The 22,475-nt window shown below is 38.2% G+C and overlaps 2 protein-coding genes across 2 annotated transcripts in view; both read right to left on the reverse strand.

Annotated features, from left to right (window-relative positions):
* The window catches only part of LOC149185121 (chaperone protein ClpB3, chloroplastic-like), a 245,209-nt gene that overhangs the window by 6,056 nt on the left and 216,678 nt on the right, over nucleotides 1-22,475 (reverse strand). The gene's annotated exons all lie outside the window — the stretch shown is intronic.
* Nucleotides 98-19,610, reverse strand: LOC149185122 (uncharacterized). Its single transcript, XM_089417993.1, has 6 exons — nucleotides 19,437-19,610; nucleotides 10,379-10,451; nucleotides 10,142-10,270; nucleotides 1,242-2,111; nucleotides 986-1,127; nucleotides 98-861 (listed from the first exon to the last, which is right to left on the reverse strand). The coding sequence occupies exons 1-6, from the start codon at nucleotides 19,608-19,610 to the stop codon at nucleotides 357-359; spliced, it is 1,893 nt and encodes a 630-aa protein (XP_089274119.1). The 3' UTR covers nucleotides 98-356.

The raw sequence follows: 22,475 nt of genomic DNA on the forward strand, positions 1-22,475 counted from the left end.
TCGGCGCCGGGAAAAAATCGGAAAAATCGTTAAAATCGGGAAAAATTCGGGAAAAAATCAGAAAAAATCGTTTGGCACAAAAATATTCATTTTTTTTCATTTTTTTTCAATTTTTTTAATATCTAAACCATCTACAACATAAAATAAATACATTGACACATAAATATGATAAAAAAACTAATATATAAGATGTTCAATATCATTTCTAGCGCTAAAATCACACATAACATTGAATCATGTCCTGAATAGTAAGTCCTGAGTCCCAAGTCCAACTCAGCCTCAAAATATCAACAAAAAATATGATAATGTATCTCATCATGTCATAATGTCATATACAATAAAATGAAAGTCTAATCCTATTGATTTCCTCTACCCCTCTTGCGAGAATATGGCACAGCTTTCTCTTTCCCTCTAGATGTAGAAGCTGGTGCCTGTGGTGGTGGAAATGGCAGTGGAGTCTGACGTGCTCTAGAAGCTGAAGAACTAGTAGTAGCAGCTACAAGAGGCTGAGGTGGACGGAGACCACGTCCTCTACTGGTGGTAGTGGTAGCCCGGGTAGCCCGGGTAGGCGGTGTCACCTCCTCCTCCTGCTCCTCCAACTCCTCCTCCTCCTGCTCCTGCTCCTGCTCCTCCTCCTCCTCCTCCTCCTCCTCCTCCCCCTCCTCCTCCCCCTCATCCTGCACTAACCAATCCTCAGTGGGATCCATGAGAGGCCTCTCGGTCTCAACCCTCCATTCAGCAGTGGTGTCAATCCCATCCAATGAGATGGCTTCCGTATCAGGTGTCTTCTCTAGTTGTTTCACCCACAATCGAAGATTGTAGTAGACATAGACCATGTCATTAAGTCTATGGGACTCCAACCTGTACAAAGTTCATGAAATAATAAATTAATAATTAATATTATAAAAAAAATATTGTTTAAAACTTTAATGAATTCAAAAATTTATTTGGAAATTTGCAATATTTTAAATGTTTAAGTGTTAACCTATTGCGCTTCTTGTTGTGTATTTTTTCAAATACACTCCAATTGCGCTCACATCCCGAGGAGCTGCATGTTTGGCTGAGGATGCGCACGGCAAGATTTTGCAAAAGGGGTACTCTGCCACCATACATCTTCCACCATGCGTCTACAACAAAATTACAAAGAAAATTTTAAATAAACATAAGAAAAAAATGGAATTTGAAGAAACAATGAAATTTGAAACAAAGTTACAAAGTACATACTACAAACTAAAAAATACCTGGGATTTTAACCGTCCTATCATTGATAGCCATCTCAAAGCCAAATGTGCCACCTGACAACTTATATTGCTCAATTTGTCTAGAGACCTCCATACGTTCTTCTGGAGTTTTCACCATCTTCTGGACACAGGTTAATAATCCTTCCACGACCTCAACATCAAAATTAAACCCACATGCATAAGAAAATGTAGGGTTCAGGAAAAGGCCAGCAGCATGAATGGGACGATGGAGTGTGTTGTTCCATCGCTCATCAATGACCTTCCATAGAAGGAGTTGTCTCTGGAACCCATCATCTCCCTTGTCATCATAGTAGGACCGAATGGCTTCTTTGGCCCTATCCATGGCTTCATACAAATAGCCCATTGCGGGCTTCTCACCATCTACCAACCGAAGAACCTTTACCAAAGGTTCTGTGACAGCGCACACCTCCTGCACTCCCGCCCAGAAGTCTTCTTGGTATGAAACAAGTCTGCAGACGGCCTCTCCTTCTGGTTTGCGGCTCATTGGCGAAGAACGCCACTCCTCTGAAACAAACATTCTCTTCAAATCCCACATAGAATTCAAGAGGGATTGAAGAGATATGAAACTCGTCGCAAACCGTGTAATGGCGGGGCGCACCAACTCTTTGTTGTTGGTGCATTTTCTCATCAAGCTAAGCACAGATGTGTGATTGTAAATAAATTTTGTGATGGTTTTTGATGAGTCAACAGCCTCTTTGACAAAGGGAATTTTCCCTATGTCCTCTAACATCAAATCAATACAATGGGCAGCACAAGGTGTCCAAAATAAAGTAGGATGCCTGTCCATAAGCAATCTACCAGCAGCAACATAATTTGCAGCGTTGTCCGTTATGACTTGGACAACATTTTCTGCACCCACCTCCAAAATAAACACATCCAGCAAATCACATAAATTTTTTGCATCTTTGATTTGATGAGTTGCATCAACAGATTTGATAAACATAGTCCCCAAGGGACAACTAACCAAGAAGTTTATAAGGGTTCTCCCCTTTTGGTCAGTCCAACCATCTGACATAACAGTGCATCCTGTTTGTGCCCATGATGCCCTAAAATCCTCCAATCTTTGGGTGCAGTCACGCTTTTCATCTTGAAGAAGCCGGCCTCTGAAATCATGAAGAGAAGGGAGTTTGTACCCCGGGCCAACACTGGCAACAGCATCAAGAGTAGGTTGGAAAAATGGATTATTCCTTATAATGCTGAAAGGAATATCACTCCAGAGGAGAAATTTTGTCATCAACTTGTCAGCTTTTTCTTTTTCAGTTCTTTTCATCATTGAACCGATAGTTGGTTGTGAACCAGGTGTGGTTCGAGGAACAAAATATGATGATGCAGCAAACGGATTGACTGACGCTGCAGTAGAACCTGTGCCACTTGGCCCACTTCCTTCAACTGACCTTCTTAGTTGCCTTTTGAGTTCTTCTTTGGCGTCTCTAGTGTGCTCTAATTCTCCCAATGCTCTCATGGCTTTTTGGATAATTTCAGCATTTGTCTTTAGACAGGGCCCCACATCACGTCCAGGGATTTGTGCAAGGTGGAACTTCAACCTGTACACCCCCCCGAATATTTCCTTTCCACACAACTTGCAAATCAAGTTTTGTCTATCATTCGGAGTTTTAGGGTCACCATATTCCCAGAAAGGATCCAATTTCCTTGGCATGTTTGTTTTTGAATTTTGAATTTGCAAACCTATGGAAAAATAAGGATTAGGAAATAGGAATTTAGGATTACATAAATGATAATAGTAAATAGTAAATACAAATTACAATTTAGCATTTGCAAAATTACAAGCTAATTATTTCCAAAATCCCAATTTGAATTTCTAAACCCAAAAAACAATGAAAAATCAAAAAAAATAAACAATGTTTAAAGAAAATGAGAAAATAAAAATCAAAAATTGGTTCTCATAGTCATAACAAATAACCCATCCCAAATCAATGAAAAATTTCTAAAAATTCTTTAAAAACAATGAAAAACAAAGTTTTTAGAGAACCAAAACAAAAAAAAATTAATCTACATACCTGGTTTATGGACAAATTCGCGATCTTGGCTTGGATTCCTCCTAAAATCGGCTCCCACAAGCGACGGCAACCCTCTCCCTCCCTTCTTCTCCTTCTCCTCCTTCTCCTCCGCGGCGGACTGCTGAATGAATAAACAAAAAATCGATTTTACATATAAAACCCCCGCTGCCCGCGCCTCCCGCGATTTTTTCCTTAAAAATCGCGATTTTTTCGATAAAAATCGTTAAAAAAAATTTCCGCCGATTTTTTGGATAAAAATCGCGATTTGAATCGGCATTTTGAAAAAATCGCGATTTTCCGATTTTATCGCGATTAAATCGCGATGTGTGCAACACTGGTTTTTCCTTCAACTGATTGATCCTCTTCTTGAGTTCTGTTATTGACTGGTTTAGTATTTGTTTCTTTATCTTCAACTGGGGATGTTACGAGTGGCGACTTCGATACTTCCTCTTGAATACAATGTTCTAACTTGTCTTTTAACGACTTCTTGTCCTTCTTAAGCTTTTTAATTTGTGTTAGTAATTTTTTGCTATGATCCTTAAGTTGCAAAACTTCTTCATCTCTATCAGCAGTGATTTTGTCAATTTTATTTTGCATATTTTGTAGTACTTTTTTACCTTCTTGAAAAATTACTTTTGAAATATCTTGGATGTCTTCTGGTGTTACTGAATTTGGCTTCACGATGACATCCTGTAGTGTTATTTTTTTCTTTTTGTAAGAAAATGTCAAAAACTTATTTTTCATATTCAAGATGAAGGAACCAAGGGTTTCCATCCAGGGTGAACCCAAAATAATGTCACCTTGATTGCTCCATAGGGTTTGAACTGAGAAGTGCGATATAAATGTATAATCCTTAATGTTTAACTATAAATTGGTTAGGTCATATTTTTTGTTGCCAAAACAGTCTTATTTTTCGATTATATTTGACTCTGGGATCACTAATTGGTTTGCGATTTTAGGCGTTACATAATTTTTATCTTCAGCAGGTGAGATAGCAATAGTGACATCTTTTCCCGCAATGGACCCTTTAATTTTAAATAGCACTAAAGCATAATTACGTGAAATTTTCGGAAATCTTCCTTCCTTCAATTCCAAATTAGACTCCATTTTTGCTTGTCATTGTCAGCGACACTGATATATTATTCCTATGGAAGAACCACTTCTCCAATATATATAACTTGATCTTTACTTACTCTATATATATATATATATATATATATATATATATATATATTATAAAAAAAAAAATATATATTAATAATGCTACTGACTTATGCACCAAAAATGTAATAATCCCATAAATGTAATAATTGTTTATTCCTTACTTATATCTTTAAATTAATTTCAACCCCTTTTAACCCTTTAATACTTGTGGTCTTCTCCCTTTTTTTCTCATTCAAGTGGTGCGACCTTATAGATGGACAGAGCACAACCTTTCAATTTTTCTTTCTTTTCTCAACTTCTACCGTGCAAGTAATTCGAAATGCACTTTAGTTAATCCAACAGTAATTTCCACAACACCAAATCGAATTCTTGTTGCATGAAAATATGAATGTTGATTGAATGTGTTACTAGCGTCACAGCGATCGAATCTACAACCACATACCGCTAGAAAACACTACGGCAAGGGAATGACGACATCTGTGGTGTGTGAAAGTCAATGAGAGGCGGCAGGTTGTGGTGTGTTGTTGGAATGACGATGATTGTGAATTGGGAATAGGGGAACTGGTAGCGGAAGCAAGCCACGGGCAAAAAGGTTGTGAAGTCATCAGTGTTGGTCGAGCTATGTTGGTCGATGGTTATGTATTTGTCAGGCGGCCGGTGACGGTTTGGCTACAAGAGAGGACTTGGATAATGGCCAACACGACGAGGAGGCATGGCAGAAGGTGGCTTCCACTGGCGAAAGAAGGGGGTGGTAGCGAATTGATGGGGGTAGCGTAAGGAGACAGCAGCCAGCGATGGCTGAAAAAAAAATGAGGCTACGATGGCTGGCAAGATTTGTGGTCGGAAGCAATGTGGTGCGACAATGTGTGGGCGACATGCCAACTGTGAACCAAGACTGCAATTGCGTCGATGGTGGCAAGGACTCGCAATAGTGGTGGCTATCGTCAGTCGTAAAATCTTCGACCAGGACGACCGGTTCGTGAAGTTGTAGCATCTTCGATTGGTAGGGCGGCGACGGTTGTTCGACAGATAGCAACGTTTATTTTTTTATTTTTTTTTTTTATTTTTATTTATATAAGGTTTTCTTTTTAATAACTTTTATTTTTTATTTTTGGTTTATAATTTTTCTTTATATATATTTTTTTTCAATTTTTTATTTTCGATTCTTTTTTAAATAATATTTTTATACCTTATTTGTTTCTCTATCTTTTCTTATAATATATGCTCTTGCTTCTTTTTTTTAGATCTTCTTTCTGGCTCTTTATTTTTTTTCTAAGTATTTATCTTGATTTTTTTCGAATATTTTTTTTTAATCTTCTTTTTTTACTTAATGGCCAATTGGCAAAAATGGAGAAACTCCAAAGCTTGTAGCGAAATGCTTTAATCTTGACGGCAACAATGTTGACGAAATCTCGATGGCCAAGGGCCTCGATCATAGAGCGTGGCTTTGTGCAATGGTGAAGTAGCCAGAGGATCGAACTGCTCCAATACCAAATGGAGCGAACAAAGTTCGTTCTTCAAGTTAAATACTCCAAAAGACTTGGAATATAAAGATCTCCATTGAGATACAAGAATATATATTAAAATATATGAATAATAACGATAATACAATGAGAGTGAGGGCCATGTATATATAGCCAAGTAAGTACCCTTTCATGAACAGGCATGTCTGTAGAGACATGCCTCTTTGTTTAACTAATTATTAACTAAATAATCATTATTACAATTATTTATATTTATATTATTTATATATATTTTATGCATAACAGCACTTCATGAGATGTAGGGTACATGTGAGATGTTCAGACACCAAATGGTTTGAGATGGATTGACACATGGGAAATGGTACATGATGTATTTGCACATTGGAGATAGCTTGATTAGTGGTTTCTTGACCTCAGTTGGGTGCAAGCTTGGCATTCTTTCCTAAGATGTTGGAGTTCTACTGACAGCTCAGGGCACATCATTCATGATGGCCACATGGAGAAGTTTATTTGCTTGGAGAACACCCTAAGTAGAAGGAGCATTGTGCATCTCGAGAGATGGCATTGGATTGAGAATATAATTTATCAACAACATCATATAAAATATCGAAACTTAGTGGAAAGTATAAAGAAACTTTTCATATTTTTGAACATCCAGAGCAACAACATCAAACAAACACACTGCTCCATTAATCCGAAAATAAAACTGATATATAATTTGTATAAGCAACATCATATAAAATATCAAAACTTAATGGAAATTATAAGGAAACTTACAGAAGTACATAAATAATCATTTTTTCAAATTTTTGAACATCTGAAGCAACAACATCAAACAAACACATTGCCCCATTAATATGAAAATGAAACTGAGATATAATAGGTATAAGATGTCAAGTCATACATTTCACATCAATACTATAATATGTTATTGGTCCTTGGTCATAAGTCCTAACAGGATAGAGTAAAATTGTTAAATCTCCTAATACCAACCCAGACACAGTGAAAAGAAGCTCTAGTGATTCAAACAAGAATCCACTAGATCTAGCAATTCAACAATGTTTTCATCCCAGATATAGGTGCAAACAAGCAACTATAAATCCAAATGGCTAGAGAATTTAACAAATTAAAGCATAAAGTAGAAATTTAAAGCATCATCAAATTAAATTTACCACAACAAGCTGAAGAGATACACCATAATATCGCCCCCAAAGACTTTTTCTTTTTATTGATCAAAGAAAATAATGTTACAGAGCTTCCAGAGCCAGATACACCATCCAAAGATGATTACAATGAGGAGCCTCAAGCTCAATTTATAGAAAATAGAGAGATCTAGATCCCCCTCCAAGTGGAAAACGGCTAGGTCCAAAGAAGTGCACAATTTTGACTTGATCCTGGAGAATAACGGCTAATTGTTGTTTGAACTATGCCAAAATTACATTTTGTCCCTTGATCTTGATGAAATTCGAATTCCATAGTAAATCCCTTTTTTCTTGGTCCAAAAAATATTATTTTGACCTTTTTTCCTCAAAAAATCATTTTTGTCTTAATCACCTTGGTCCATAAGCTCAATTTTTGTTAAAAATTTGACTTTTCCTTCGATAGAGGAACTTGAAAATTTGACTTCCTTGGGAGCCACGAATTTTCTTGAACTAACTGGACCCTGGAAAACTAATTTTCTTTGAAAAAATAATTATTTTCTGGCCCCAAAGAATTTCTTGCGGTTTTTTCTACCTTGGAATTGAGTTTGTCAATTTAATTCTTCCTTGGGAATGACCACCTTCTCCAAAATTCGTTTTTCCACTTGGAGAAAAATTTATTTTCTCTCAATTTTAATTTTTAGTCTATTTTCTGGCTGTTTTTTTTGTTGTTTTTTGTCAGAAAACCAAAAATAAAAATAATTTAAGGGGAAAGACATAATTTCAACCCTCAAAAGGTGTCTAAACACAAAGTTGAGGTGTAGAGGTTCTAATTATGAGTACCCTAAACCCTTCAACTCTTAAAAACATTTGATTTTACAATTTACATCTAAGTAATTATTAAATTTCCAACCAGTTGGAAATTTTAATAATTAAAAGTAGACACTTAGACTAGACCAAATTCTGCGAGACTCAAGACATGATCTAGTATGATAATTATACATATACTCAATACACTAGGACTTACTTAAGACATCATCATTGAATCCCACCAAAGCTTTGGGGTATGTCTGGGAGAAAAACTTTGTCGATTATTTGTGTTTACAAACACACATAATTCGGGGAGGTTAAAAAACTCCCTAGGATGAAACTCGTCGATGAAAATTCCTAAGCTTACCTAGCTGTGTTACATGGCTTCATAGTCATACTAGAATTATTTTTGCAATAAAGGCACATAGAGCTGCAGAAATTGGGTTTACATGACTTGACAAAATGCCGAAAGATAATGATGATCTCTGACTGCTTGAGCATGATGGAGTGCTTTGAAAAAATGTATGTTGCTATAGGGTGATTAACACGAAGTGGTCAACAAGACTCCTTCTCTAAGATGAGAAGTACTCAATTATATCTTCATGCTGCAACTCGATTATCTTCATTTTTGCAAGCTTCTTTGATGCTAGCTTTTACAATTTTAGTAGAAATATACTTTTTGTCTTGTTATAAAGATTCTTTCACATAGTGAGGAATCTTCATAATCACTATCAAGGATCCTTGTGATCCTTTTTAGTTAGTAAATTGCTTCTATGATGATGTGAATGCCAAATAGTCACTGCATGAATGGTGGAGTGTTTAATGGTCCAAAATCTTCTATCTTCTTCTTGATGACTGCTACCAACGAGATGCACCTGATAATGTAGACTCTAATCCTTCCAATGCTTTTTGCTTTTATGATACCATGCTTCAAAAACAACCTTCTTCTACAAATGTAACTGTATATGCTACTCTAACTGTCATCCTTTAATGAAAAAGAAAACATATTGTAAGCAAACATGATAGTGTTGGAGTCCTTCAATAGTATAGATCCTTGGTGTCTTCATTCTTCAGCTTCTTCTCGGGTTCTTCATTTCCTTCAGTTGTATGTGCTCCACTTCTTTCCTCCCTTCTATTGTTGTTCTTCTTGTTTTGCGGGCCTTGGGGACAGTCTCTTTTAAAACGTCCATATTCATTACATCCAAAGCATTGTACTTTGTACATGTCTAGATTTCTTCGTGGCTGATTGGTGTTCCTTTGACAAGGCTCAAACTTTCCAAACTTTCCTTTCTTCTTCTTTACTTTAGCAGCAAAAGCTTGGGACCTTTCATTTGGTTTGATGTCATCTTTTGCCTTTATTCTTGTTTCTTCTATCATAAATAGAGACCATATTTCATCAAAGTTTGGAGTGTCCTCCTTTGAGTAAATGCTTGTCACAAAGCTACTCCATTTGGGAGGTAATGCATTGAGTATACACATTATCAATTCAGAATCAATCACAATCTCTCCAAGCCCTTGTAATTGATCCCTTAATTGTGAAACATTCAAGAGGTATGAGGTCAAGTCTTCATCCTTTGACAACCTTGTCTTGTAAAGCTTATTTGAAGCATAAAAATTGATAGCTTGTTGACTTAATGTAAAAATACACAAAGGTATTTGTACTAATAATAATTTATTATATATATAAAAATGTACAAGTGATGAATGTTACAATGAAGACCCGCATATATACCTAAGCAGGTGTCCTTTCAAGAAAAGACATGTCTTTCATTTAACTTAATGACTATTTAACATAATCAATGTTTGACTATTTAATATTTACATTTATTTTATTTATTTACTTGTTATGAATTATTCATAACATTATTCCTTAGAGATATATTCTGACCTATAGTGCCTACCAAATGTTGGAAACACTGAGAGGGGGTTGAATCAGTATTTCTTAGCAATTACCACTCTTTAATCTTTTTCAGAGCATTAGTTAATATTCAGTGATTACTATTGTTCTTCTTCACATAATCATAAATAATAATCAACAGTAGACAACACCATACAATAATACAAAAAGATAAAATAGTGGACACAAAGATTTTTAGGTGGAAAACCCTCTTCAGGTCAAAAACCACCAAATGCTTCTTAGTAAATGTCTTTTCCTCCTCTTTAAAAGAAAAGTAATAACATCAAGATTTCAGCTACAACTGAGGGAGGTGTCAACCCCCTAATTCATAGGCTACAACTTGTAGGACGATACTAAACCTTAATACCCTGTTGCAACCGAAAGCACGCCCCAAGGCCCTGTAAGTCACGCCACAACTTGACGAGAGCCCCAACACTCTGTTTACTAGCTACTATCGAAAAGGATGCTTCGTCGCCCTGTAGTTTATCAGCCCCAACTGAAAGGACACCATAACACCCTGTGCAAGCTACGACCTGCCCTAACACTACCCTGCCAGCCTAAAATGTTTTCAGGCTACAACCTGTAGGTGACTCCAATCACCTACCTTGCACCACCTTGCCACCCTGAAGAGTCGGCGGACCATGTTTCACAATTTTCAAACTAGATCCCCCTGTGCCCTGAATCAATATATGAATATAGTAAATAAGAGAATGTTTCTCTGCTCAAAATGAATATCATGTCAAGACCTACAACTGCACTGTTGATCACACTGTATAATCTTGTTCAACCTACACAACCTTGCTCAATCTGATCACTGCATTGTCCAACCATTGATCACCGCACAATGTTATCCAACTGATCACTATCCAAGTTGTACCAAACAAATCAACCTACAATGGTCATTGTACCACACTGCTCATGTAAGGATAAGCATCATATGCTCATGAGGCAGTCAACATATCACACTATTGCTTCGTACCAAACTGCTCATGTTGCTACAAATAATGTTGCAACCATCTGGTGCTACTATCAAACAATGGCATAAACCAAGGTGCCTCAAGTCATCCCTATGACCTGCTACCAATGCTCTCAAGCTTTGTCCACGTAGAGTTACCAGCATATGTCTAAACACTGTTGCTAAGATGGTCAAGCCTTGTTATCCATCTTCACGTCAACAAGTTGTACAACAAGATGATATTGCCCCTGAAGATCTGCTACCTATCAATGTCATATCTAAGTGTCAAGTCACAATTTGCTTCTGTTGAACATCAATACCAAACCCTAGCAACTTTACTTCTCATCTTTGCAATGGTCGTCACTATGCATGTAGGCCAAGTACCTTGTCCTCTCAGCAATGCCTACATACATCACCATAAACTCTGCTCAGTAGATCTTTGCATCCCTTCAAAGCATACACGTCTTGGTCAACAGATATGTCCATTTACAACTGTCTTTGAACCACAATTGCCAAGCTTCTTCCAACTTTTGATTTGGGCTAAATATTGGCTTAGAATCTAGATAACTCAAAAATACTATATGGAACCATGCATTGATTTAAATGTTCTACAATTTGATCTTGCTAATTATGTAACAAATCGAACTTTCAAATCAAATATAAGATAAGCACTTTTGCTTATCACCGGGCACTCAAGCTTATAAAATATAATATACCATATGTCCCACATATAACTTAAAAAACATATAATATGCATCCCAATGTATTCAACTTGGCAGACTATGAGATATGATAGGCTTGTTGAAGTTGGATATTGCTACTCCAATCTTGAGTTCTTGATGACTCAATTCTTACTTGATTTATGTCGGCTTCACTTATTTGTCAAGGCCAGAACAGGTATGTATACAAGTTCTTCTCCACACAATATTCTAGAATTCGTGTAGTGATCGAGGTCTGTTAATAAAAGATTCCTTCTTGCCTTGCTATAGAACTGTGCTTACTTTGTTGCGTCACGAATTAGTGACATTTTAACCTTTAAATGGTCCACATGAAAGGTAGACCTTAGTGATGTTTAAATCAGTGTTGCGAACATCTCGATAACATCCTAATTTTATCTCAAAATCACGAATTTTGGCCTAGCCGATGTCTGTCGATTTTTACCAATATTTTGATGGTATCTTAATTTTGCTAATGTTTGCCGATTTTTACCGATATTTTCCCAATTTTTACGATTTTTTGGTTTTTCGGACCCTTGCCGATTTTATCCCGATTTTGATGTTCGCAACATTGGTTTAAATACGTTTTCTGCTCCAGAATGATGATTTCAGAAAATATGCATAATATTTCTACCTCTGTGATCTATGAAACTTCAAGAATTGATCTCAATGGTGATGCTCCAGGTAGATGACAACCACAAACCTCAGTTCTTAGGCTAGAAAGAATCTGCAACACATTACTTCCAAGAGTTGGTGCATATAAAAAATAAGTCCAGCCGGATCAGAAATTTTATTCTTCGTTGTTTTGATACAAGAGTACAGACATTTATTGAACCCTTAAAGACTTTTCTTTGTTCAAGGCTTCGTTCTTCTAGCAATGGCAAGTTTGTGCTTGACGGCAGGAATTGGGACCCTTCAAGATTTGAACAATTATTGATCACTCAAACCTACAAGAAAACAACCCAACAGAGCTCCCAAACCAAAAGAAAACAAAATGTACCCAAACCTTAACCTTCAACAGATTTTTGTGTTAACTTCTTCTAGGGCCAAAAATTTCAGAGGTGATATCTAAATATACTTCATTAGAAGTCCATAGCACCGAGGTGAGGGAGAGTTTGTAATAGTTGTTGAAGAATATTTAGAAGGGGCTCCTTTAAATTATTAGAATATATCTCTATATCTCTATTTAGTAATGCTCAGTCTTTTAGATGTTTCTATTCTTATTCTTTTAGCAGTTTCTTAGATGAAACTGTCTTGTTCGATATTCTACATAGAAACCTGATGTTTCTATTCTTGTAAATATCTTTGTATTATCATTGAGCTGTTTGCTCCATGTGAATTAATTCATTGAACATTCTTTTATGGTATCAGAGCAAGGTTAAGAGATTCTTCTTGAACAGTAATTCTCTTTGCATCGTAATCTCTTGAGTCCTTTCTAAGGTCGAGCCCTCTGTAAGCCAGGCAGCCTTCACTGAGTCTTAGCCTCGGCTTTGCTCGCTGTGATAAAAGCTTACAGTCGTCCATCTCGATACAGAAATGGATTCTTCTCTTGCATGATCATTTTATTAAAGAAATAACTTTGTGGCGGTGACTGTTTTCGTGGAAGCGGGATTTTTTTTGGCTGGTCAGTTCTGCTTGGAATCACGGATCCGGCTATCTTCTTCTTCACCTAGCGGCTACTCGACCACACCGTGGAATTTCTCAGTATTCGTGATCCAGGTGTTCTACTTTCAAAACTCATTTGTTTGTTTGAAAATCGGAGTTGTGTTTTGAAAATCGATCTGCGAGCATCTGTCAATTTTTTTTGCTGTTAAACGCTGTCAAACTTGTGGCTTATGTATCCGTGGCAATACATTTTGCATCCCGTGACATTCATTTGAAACCCGTGGCTCTATATATACATCACGCAACCTGTGTATTCATTATATATCACGCATCCTGTGTATTTTGCAAGCGTCCGTGGATTTATAAGTCAAACCACGTGGATCTGAAACCCGTGGATTTATAAAGTACCCGTGGCTCTATATATATATCACGCATCCTGTGTCTTTTGCAAGCGCCTGTGGATTTATAAGTCAAACCACGTGGATCTGAAACCCGTGGTTCATTGTCACCGTTATATTTTGCAATCGCTGTTATATTTTGCAATCGTCATTCATTATAACCTGTGGATTTATAAAGTCAAGCCCGTGATATATTCTCTGTTATAAAGTCAAGCCCGTGATTATAAAACTCATACGCGTGATATATTCTTTGTCATTTGCGTATTATAAAAACTCGTGGTTATATTCACCTGTGGTTCATTATAACCTGTGGATTTATAAAGTCAAGCCCGTGATATATTCTCTGTTATAAAGTCAAGCCCGTGATTATAAAACTCATACGCGTGATATATTCTTTGTCATTCGCGTGTTATAAAATTCGTGGTTATATTCACCACGAGTTTTATATGGTTCACGTGGTCCATTTTTCAAACATATGACCGATACCTGAGACGTATATATCAGTGGTGTTTGCTGGCAGTGGGTTACCATTCAGCAGAAGCGTGAACCTGAGACAGCACATGTGGGTCCATTTGTTCAAAATTTGTATTTGCTGTATTTGTGGTTCTGGTTGCCGGCAGTGTGTTACCAATCAGCGGAATGTTTTTGTGATCCTGACCGTGTTCATTACAAACTCAGACCTGTGACATCTGTTTATTGCATCAGTATACTCTTATGGTAGACCGGCATTCTCTTGTGGAAGAACTGTATTAGCAGTATTACTATTGTTTTAGACAGGAGAAAGTCTGTTCTTTAAAGCAGTCAGCTACATTGTTCTTGTGTGTCATACTTTTGTATTCTCTTTGTGAAAATGGCCACACTTACCAATCTGATGTTAGAAGGAAATCAACGGTTTAATGGCAGCAACTATAACATTTGGAAACAAAGACTGCTGACCATTTTTTAGTACAGGCGTCTTGATCAACTCATTTTGGGCAAAGAGCTTCGTCCAGGTACAGCCGGGACCGATCAAGATAAATTTGATGATCGAAATCGAGAGGCTGTTATGCTTCTCAAGCTCTCTGTCGCTGATGATCAGTTACCACAGATCCCTTCTGGCAAGACAGCTACTGAAATCTGGCAACAGTTGAAAGAATTGCATGAGACATCTGATAAAAGCAGAGCTTTTTTTCTCAAAAATCAGTGGTTCTCCATCATGATGGATGAACATATGTCTTTACAGGAACATCTCAACAAAATTAAAGACATTCGAGATCAGCTCGACGCCATTGGTCGGACCATGGAGGAAGAAGATATGGTAGTCATTACCCTGAAGAGTCTACCAAAATCTTATGAACACTTCATTGAAACACTCAACATTACAACCACAAATGTTGATCTGAAGTTTTCAGATTTATGTACCAAACTTCTGCAGCAAGATAGGTGGAAACAGCAGTTTGGTAGTGGTACTTCATCAGTGCCCTTGGAAAATGCATTTGCTGCAAAATATCAGTCCTCTCAGTCTTTTCAGCAGAGAGGATCATCTCAGTCTTTTGATCCTAACAGGAAGAAAAGTGTACAGTGTAATTACTGTCACAAGTTCGGTCACATGAAGAAAGACTGCAGGCAGAGGATTGCTGCTGAACAAAAGAAACAGGGAGGGTCACATCAGACAGCGAATGTTGCAGAACATTCCGAGCAGACAGATTCTGCCTTTTACGCCTTTATGGCTAAAAGGTCTTCAGAACATGTTCCTTCCTCTGCATGGTACATTGATTCTGGTGCATCACGCCACTTCTCTCACAGGCGTGACTGGTTTATTGACTTTTCACCTTTCAGTGATTCAGTTGTATTTGGTGGAGGTGAAAAGTACACTGTTGCTGGCAGGGGTACAGTTCAAATTCAGTCTGGTGGACGCACGCTCATATTTCTAAATGTATACTATGTTCCTGGTATGGAGATTAATCTGCTCTCTGTCAGTCAGATTATGAGGAATTCTCCTCAGCTTGATGTTGTGTTCAGTGCACACAAGTGTTCCATCATTGACAGGGAAACCAGTCTGACAGTTGCTACTGGCCTCGAGGACCATGGTCTATACAGGCTACTTGACACCGGTGACTTTCCAGAAGTGGCACTAGCAGCTCGTGTCTCTCCCATCAGTACTCTATGGCATCAGCGATATGGGCATCTCAATATGCAGTATCTCTCTCAGCTCTCTCGGGAGGGACTTGTGTCAGGATTACCTGATATTCAGACTCAGCAGTTGGGGGTATGCAGCGCCTGTCAAGCGGGAAAGCAACATCGGTCGTCATTCAAAACTGGAGAATCTTGGCGCGCATCCCAGGTACTTCAGTTACTTCATGCTGATATTTGTGGTCCTATGAATACAGCTTCTATAACTGCTTGCAAATACTTTTTACTTATTGTAGATGACTTCAGTCGAAAGATGTGGGTGTATTTTTTAAAAAATAAATCTGATGCTCTTAGTACCTTTCAGAAGTTTAAAACTTTAGTTGAAAACGAATCTGGTTGTAATATCATGACCCTTAGGACCGACAATGGGGGGGGAATTTTGTTCCTCAGCTTTTGCCAACTTCTGTGATATTCATGGCATCAAACGTCAATTCACCACACCTTACACTCCCCAGCAGAACAGTGTTGTCGAGCGTCGCAATCGCACGGTTGTTGAAATGGCTCGTTCCATGTTACAACACCGGAGTGTTCCAAACAAATTCTGGGCTGAAGCAGTATTTACTGCTGTTTACCTTCTTAACCGATCCCCTACTCAGGCTGTTAAAGGGAAGACTCCTGAAGAAGTGTGGTCTGGTCGTAAGCCTAAGATCAGTCATCTCAAAGTTTTTGGCTCAGTTGCATATGTTTGGATTCCATCTGCTAAGCGATCTAAGTTGGATTCCAAAAGTCAGAAACTCATGATGACAGGTTACAGTGATCATCACAAGGCTTATAGGCTGATAGATATAGCCACTGGTCGACTTAGCTTCAGTCGAGATGTAGTATTTGATGAAGACAGAGGATTCTTTCAGTCTTCTTCTTCTGAGCAGCGTTCTGAGGATCCGCCTCACAGTGTTCTTCTTCCAGTCAGTCCATCTGATGGGAGGGATGATGTAGCATCAAGATTTGATACTACTCTATCTGAGCTTCCTCCAGAAGCTAATCCCCCTCTTGCTGTCCCTATTGCTCTTGAACCTGCTTCTCTTCCTCCTGATATTGGTCCCTCTAATCCTGAGATTGGTTCTTCTTCTCTTCGGCCAAAATGGTGGGCTAAAACCATAGGTGATCTCCGGGATGATGAGCTCCTTGAAGGTAGAACTTCTAGGCATAAGAACAGACAACAGTCTACAGTCAATTTTGCTCTTATGGCTAACCTTCACAGTACTTTTGAGCCTCAAACATATTCAGAAGCTAAGGGTATATCTGAGTGGGAACAGGCTATGGAAGCAGAATTTCAGAGTCTTCAGAAGAATCACACATGGACTCTTTCTGATCTTCCTGCAGACAAAAAACCCATAGGCTGCAAATGGGTGTATAAAGTCAAATACAAAGCTGATGGAACCTTAGACAAGTATAAAGCTCGGCTTGTGGCTCGAGGATTTTCACAGCAGGAAGGCATCGACTATGAGGAGACTTTTGCTCCTACAGCCAAGATGAGTACTATCAGGCTGGTGCTTGCCCTAGCAGCTCAGTTCAATTGGAAAGTTCATCAGATGGATGTAAAAAGTGCTTTCCTAAATGGTGATCTCCAAGAAGAAGTCTACATGACGCAGCCTCCAGGATTCAAGGTTGCTGGTCAAGAACAGAAAGTGTGTCGGTTAGTTAAAGCAATCTATGGATTGAAACAAGCTCCTCGGGCTTGGTACATAAAAATTGATCAGTATCTGACAGATCAGGGTTTTTAGCGGAGTCCATCTGATGCAAACCTGTATATCAAGCATACTGATGATGATATCTTGTTTGTAGTTGTCTATGTGGATGATCTTATCATTACTGGCAGCTCTGCACATTTGATCCATGGGATCAAACAAGATCTATGCAGAACTTTTGAGATGACAGACTTGGGACTTCTTCATTACTGTCTGGGGGTTGAAGTGTGGCAGACTGAAAATCAGATCTTTCTTTCTCAGTCCAAGTATGCCAAAAATCTTGTGGAAAGGTTCAGAATGCAGGATTGCAAACCGGCCACGACTCCTATGGAACCAGGGCTCAAACTTTCAGCACAGTCATCCTCTCCTCTTGTGGATGAAACTTTATTCAGGCAATTAGTGGGCAGTCTCATCTATCTTACTGCTACCAGACCTGACATCAGTTTTGCAGTAAGCTACATTTCTCGCTTTATGTCAGCTCCTAAAGCTGATCATTGGATAGCAGCAAAGCGGGTGCTACGATATGTGCGTGGTACTTCTGATTATGGCCTCTTATATACTCACAGCTCCACTCCTGTTCTCAGTGGCTACACTGACTCTGACTGGGCCGGTTCGGTTGATGACCGTAAATCTACAGCTGGGTATGTGTTTAGTCTAGGATCTGGAGCTGTTACTTGGACTAGTAAGAAGCAACAGGTAGTGGCTCTCTCCTCAACAGAAGCAGAGTATCGGGGAGCAGTTAAGGCCGCCTGTGAGGCAGTTTGGCTTCGTCGTATGCTTGCAGATATGCATGTTTTTCAGACAGGGCCTACTTCTTTGTTTTGTGATAATCAGGGAGTGCTCAAACTTGCCAAGAATCCTGTCTTTCATGAACGAACAAAGCATGTGGAAACTCACTGCCACTACATTCGACAGCTGGTTGAAGACGGCTCAGTTCAGTTGCACTATGTTCCCACCACAGAGCAGCCCGCCGATATTTTTACCAAGCCTCTTGGTCCTGATAAATTTGTAAAATTTCGCGGGTCTATTGGTGTTGTAAATAGATTGAGCATTAAGGGAGGGTATTAGAATATATCTCTATATCTCTATTTAGTAATGCTCAGTCTTTTAGATGTTTCTATTCTTATTCTTTTAGCAGTTTCTTAGATGAAACTGTCTTGTTCGATATTCTACATAGAAACCTGATGTTTCTATTCTTGTAAATATCTTTGTATTATCATTGAGCTGTTTGCTCCGTGTGAATTAATTCATTGAACATTCTTTTATAAATAATAATCGTTGGAGATAGGAGGGCTTTACAAGGAGTTATAACATTATATATATATGTATATATATATATATATATATATATATTTGTGTCAATTGTGATAAGGAAAAATGTGAGCTAGATAGGAAGAGATATTGGTCTCTAAGATAGGAAAGATACTTCTTATGAAGTAAAATTAATTTAATATACTTTTCAAAGATAATGCTTCCACTACACTTAATCAATTACCTTCAATTTAATTAATTACTAAACCTTATTAACATTTGTCAAGAAAATTTTCAATTCCACTAAAATTTTGAAATCAATCATCGGCTTAGTGCATATGGTCCTACCTAGGTTGTGAAGTTAGTGATTGTTTTATTGCCTTTGGTTCTTGAAGCTATTCAACTTATATACAATGATATTGCGACGAGAATTATTGTCATATATTGAAAATTGTAGGTGAATAAGGTGTCATGTCGCTACCCCCTAGGGTTTTAACCCGCCAACTCGGGTCATCAACTTCAAAAGTGAATATCTCTCAAACCAGGAGGACTTATGTGGCGTACCCCATATCAACAGAAAGATCTCGTCGAGGAGAATCCAATGGCATGGATCTCCAAGTCAAACTCAATGTGTTGACCCTTTAAAAACCCTCGACAAGGTCAGGGTACATCCTCAGTCCAAGGAACCCAAAACCTAGGACTTGGGTTTTCAACCATCCAACAGTGGAGCTGCCAACATGATGTAATCTGACAATTACTAAAAAGCATTCATTTTTCATTTAACATCAATGCTGGTGTTTTTAGTCAAAGTCAAACCTAGTCAACTCCATGGGTTGACATCAATGACAACACCATCCAACACCAAATACAATTTCACCAACTTATCATAAATTGCTTTAGATGTGCCCAAATCTGCCACAAAAGCAATGAGATGACCTTTAATGGATTCAATGAGAATCTTTTGAGCTCTCACTTCTCCTTTCATGTACTTTGCCAATTCTTGAGTCTTATCCTTTTCTGGTTCTGCAACTTTGCCTTGAACATAGTCCATGACTTCATTCTCTACAAGTATCAAATTTATCCTTTTCTTCCATGCTTGAAAGTTTGTAGACCCATCAAGCTTATTGCCTTCCTTACAAAATGAGGTCATTTGATTTGAATATTGAGCCATAGAGATTAATATATTACTTACTTGATAAAGAGATCTTCAAATACATTGACGTTCCCAAGACTTCCAAAAGACTTCAAAGATGCCCAAGAGTGATGACTTCCAAGATGTCTTCAAGCTGCTGCAAAGAGTATAGATGATGTTCCCAAGATTCTTGATGCTTCTTTGAATGATGCTTTCTTATCTTGCTTTTCCTTGTATGATGCTTCCAACGATCCTTCAAAATGATAGCCTTCTAAGAAAAAGAGATCAAGATAAAAAGCCTTCAATAGAGGAATAGTAGCCTTCCTTCAAGATGATCCTTTTCTTTTAGTCTTCTTCCTTGTATCCTTTTCTTATGTCCTTCCCTATATCCTTCCTAGTGTCTTTCCTTGTGTCCTTTCTGAAAATGATGTCCTTCAAAACATCTTTAATGAAAGTCTTCTCCTTATGCCAACAAGAGTGATCTTCAAGTTGCTTTCTTCTTCACCTTAGCTCTAATAACATGTTGAGAAATCAAGGAGGGCAGGGAGAGGGGTAACAGTTAGGGTGATTTCTCTTTACTTGATAATTATTTGTGAAGTTATGTTGGCTTCTTATTACTTTATTATGTTCTATTCATCAAACAATTACCAAAACCATAAACAATGAAGATCACAAATAGACAATTAACATAGGATGTAGGCTCCAAGCCAGAGCAAAACCCCTCCAAGAGGAAAACCCAAAAAACAAAACTCTTCTTATAGAATCAGATCAAATGAGGAATCCAAGACCCAAACAACAAGACTCGGACCTTCAATAAGACCCAAGTCAGCCCTCCTCCCATGCTCTTCCAGCAAGACAAAGTCAACTCAAGTCAACACTTTCCAAATCAGCTCCAACAACAAAATTTCAGCCTACAACTTCAAAATTTCAGCCCCAGCTTCAAAATTTCAGACCTGCAATAGATTTGCAACTTTGTCCCTGCAATAACTTCAGAAATTTTGCACATGTGAGAGTTTTAGCGAAGATTCTAGGGCAGAAAACTCAATTTTCCTTTCTTCTTTCTTTCTCTTGCTTCTAGCTCCTTTTCTTGAATTTTGCGCTTCTTCTCTTGGAGATCAAACTTGCTTGGTTGGTGCTTCAAAAGTGGTCGAACTGTCTCTATATATATACATCCAAGAGGTTGAATTACCCCTTTCCAGGCTAACTTGAGGAGGCAAGGCCGACTTGGTCTTAGAGAAACAAAAATTACATTTATGACTCAAATAAATTTCTTTTTCAATTCTCTCTTCAAAGTCCAAATGGGACTTAACTCAAGGACAATAAATTGACTTGTGACAAATATTCTTTTGATTCAACAAACCCTAGAAGCATGAAGAAAATGTAACTAGATTGATTCCATTAACATAGGACCACAAATGCCTGAATGCACCAAGTTCAACACGCCCTTTGACACATAGCATTGGCTTGCTTTCCAAGCACAGATGCCTTGCACACTCCCTCTTGCTCCACCCTAATCTCCGAAAAACCTGTGACCATTTTCCCTAACATAGGAACTTGGAAGATCCCTATAGTGTAAGTATCCCATCCTCCTGTGCCAAAGCTCACTCTAGCTATCACTCTCATGTATGAGAGCATTCACTAGTTGTCCTCTCAATAGATAGAGATTCTTCTCCCTTCTCCCAATTACTCGTCTCTTACTGGGATCAATGCCTTTTGGCCCAACAGCCACTTCACCTCCCATGAAGTTGACCTCTCGTACTTTGTCCTCCACAGCTAGAACTGATAGGAGATTCTTCTCCAAACCCAATATAAACAACACTTCATTCACCTGCATGATACCTCCTAAGTCCATCTGAAACTCAATGTTACCAATTTCCTCTACTACATATTTGGCAATATCACCAAGCTCTACATGTATTTCCCTAGGCTCCTTGATCATGCTGGTGAAAATGTCACAAGATCCCATCATGTGACGAGATGCTCCACTTTCTACAAACCAAATACCACTCGTGACAATTCCAAAAAGGCATGACACCCAAGCAAAGTTCTTCTCAAATATTTTATCCAATTTGTCCATATTTGCAGTGGTTGTCATGGTTGTCTTTCCTTTGCCCTTCGTCCTGTTTGGACATTGATTGGCAAAATGTTCGAACTTGTGACATGCAAAGCACTTGACTTTGCTCATGTCTTTCTCCTTTTTACCGATGAAATTCCACCTCCACTCTAGTTTTGCTTAGCCCTCCCCTTGCCCTTTTTCTCTTGTGTAGCAAGAGCAAGCTCCTCTTTCTCCTCATCACTCCTTCATTGTCCTTTGGTCAATGAATTCTCCTAGATCTCCTTCTAGATGAAATCATCCCACAACCAACCCTAATAAGCAAGTTGTTTACTAGCCAAGATCCCATCCACAAAGGTGGTCCAATGCTTGGCGCATCCTTTCAGAGCTACTTTCACAATCTTCGAATCATTCGTAGCCTCCCCAACAGCTGAAAGCTCATCACGAGCAAGTTGGATCCTTTTGATATAAGATGTTACAATCTATAATTTGTTCATTCTTATGTTGTTTAATTTTTCCTACAACACCATCTTCTTGTTTTCGTTTGTGCTCTGATAAAGACTGGTTAGGGATACCCACATTTGACATGTTGTATTCTTCCTTGATATGTGAGGAATTATGTGATCCTTCACACCATCCAAAATTATACCCATCATTTTAACATCCTTCTGATTGTGCTCAGCTGCTTGGTTTGGATCTAAAGGAACCTAGATAAATGTGTTCACAAAATT

Source organism: Pinus tabuliformis, chromosome 3_2 (genome assembly GCF_031772625.1).
Source record: "Pinus tabuliformis cultivar Carrire ecotype Pingquan chromosome 3_2, CPIR1, whole genome shotgun sequence".
NCBI classification, from domain to species: Eukaryota; Viridiplantae; Streptophyta; class Pinopsida; order Pinales; family Pinaceae; genus Pinus; species Pinus tabuliformis.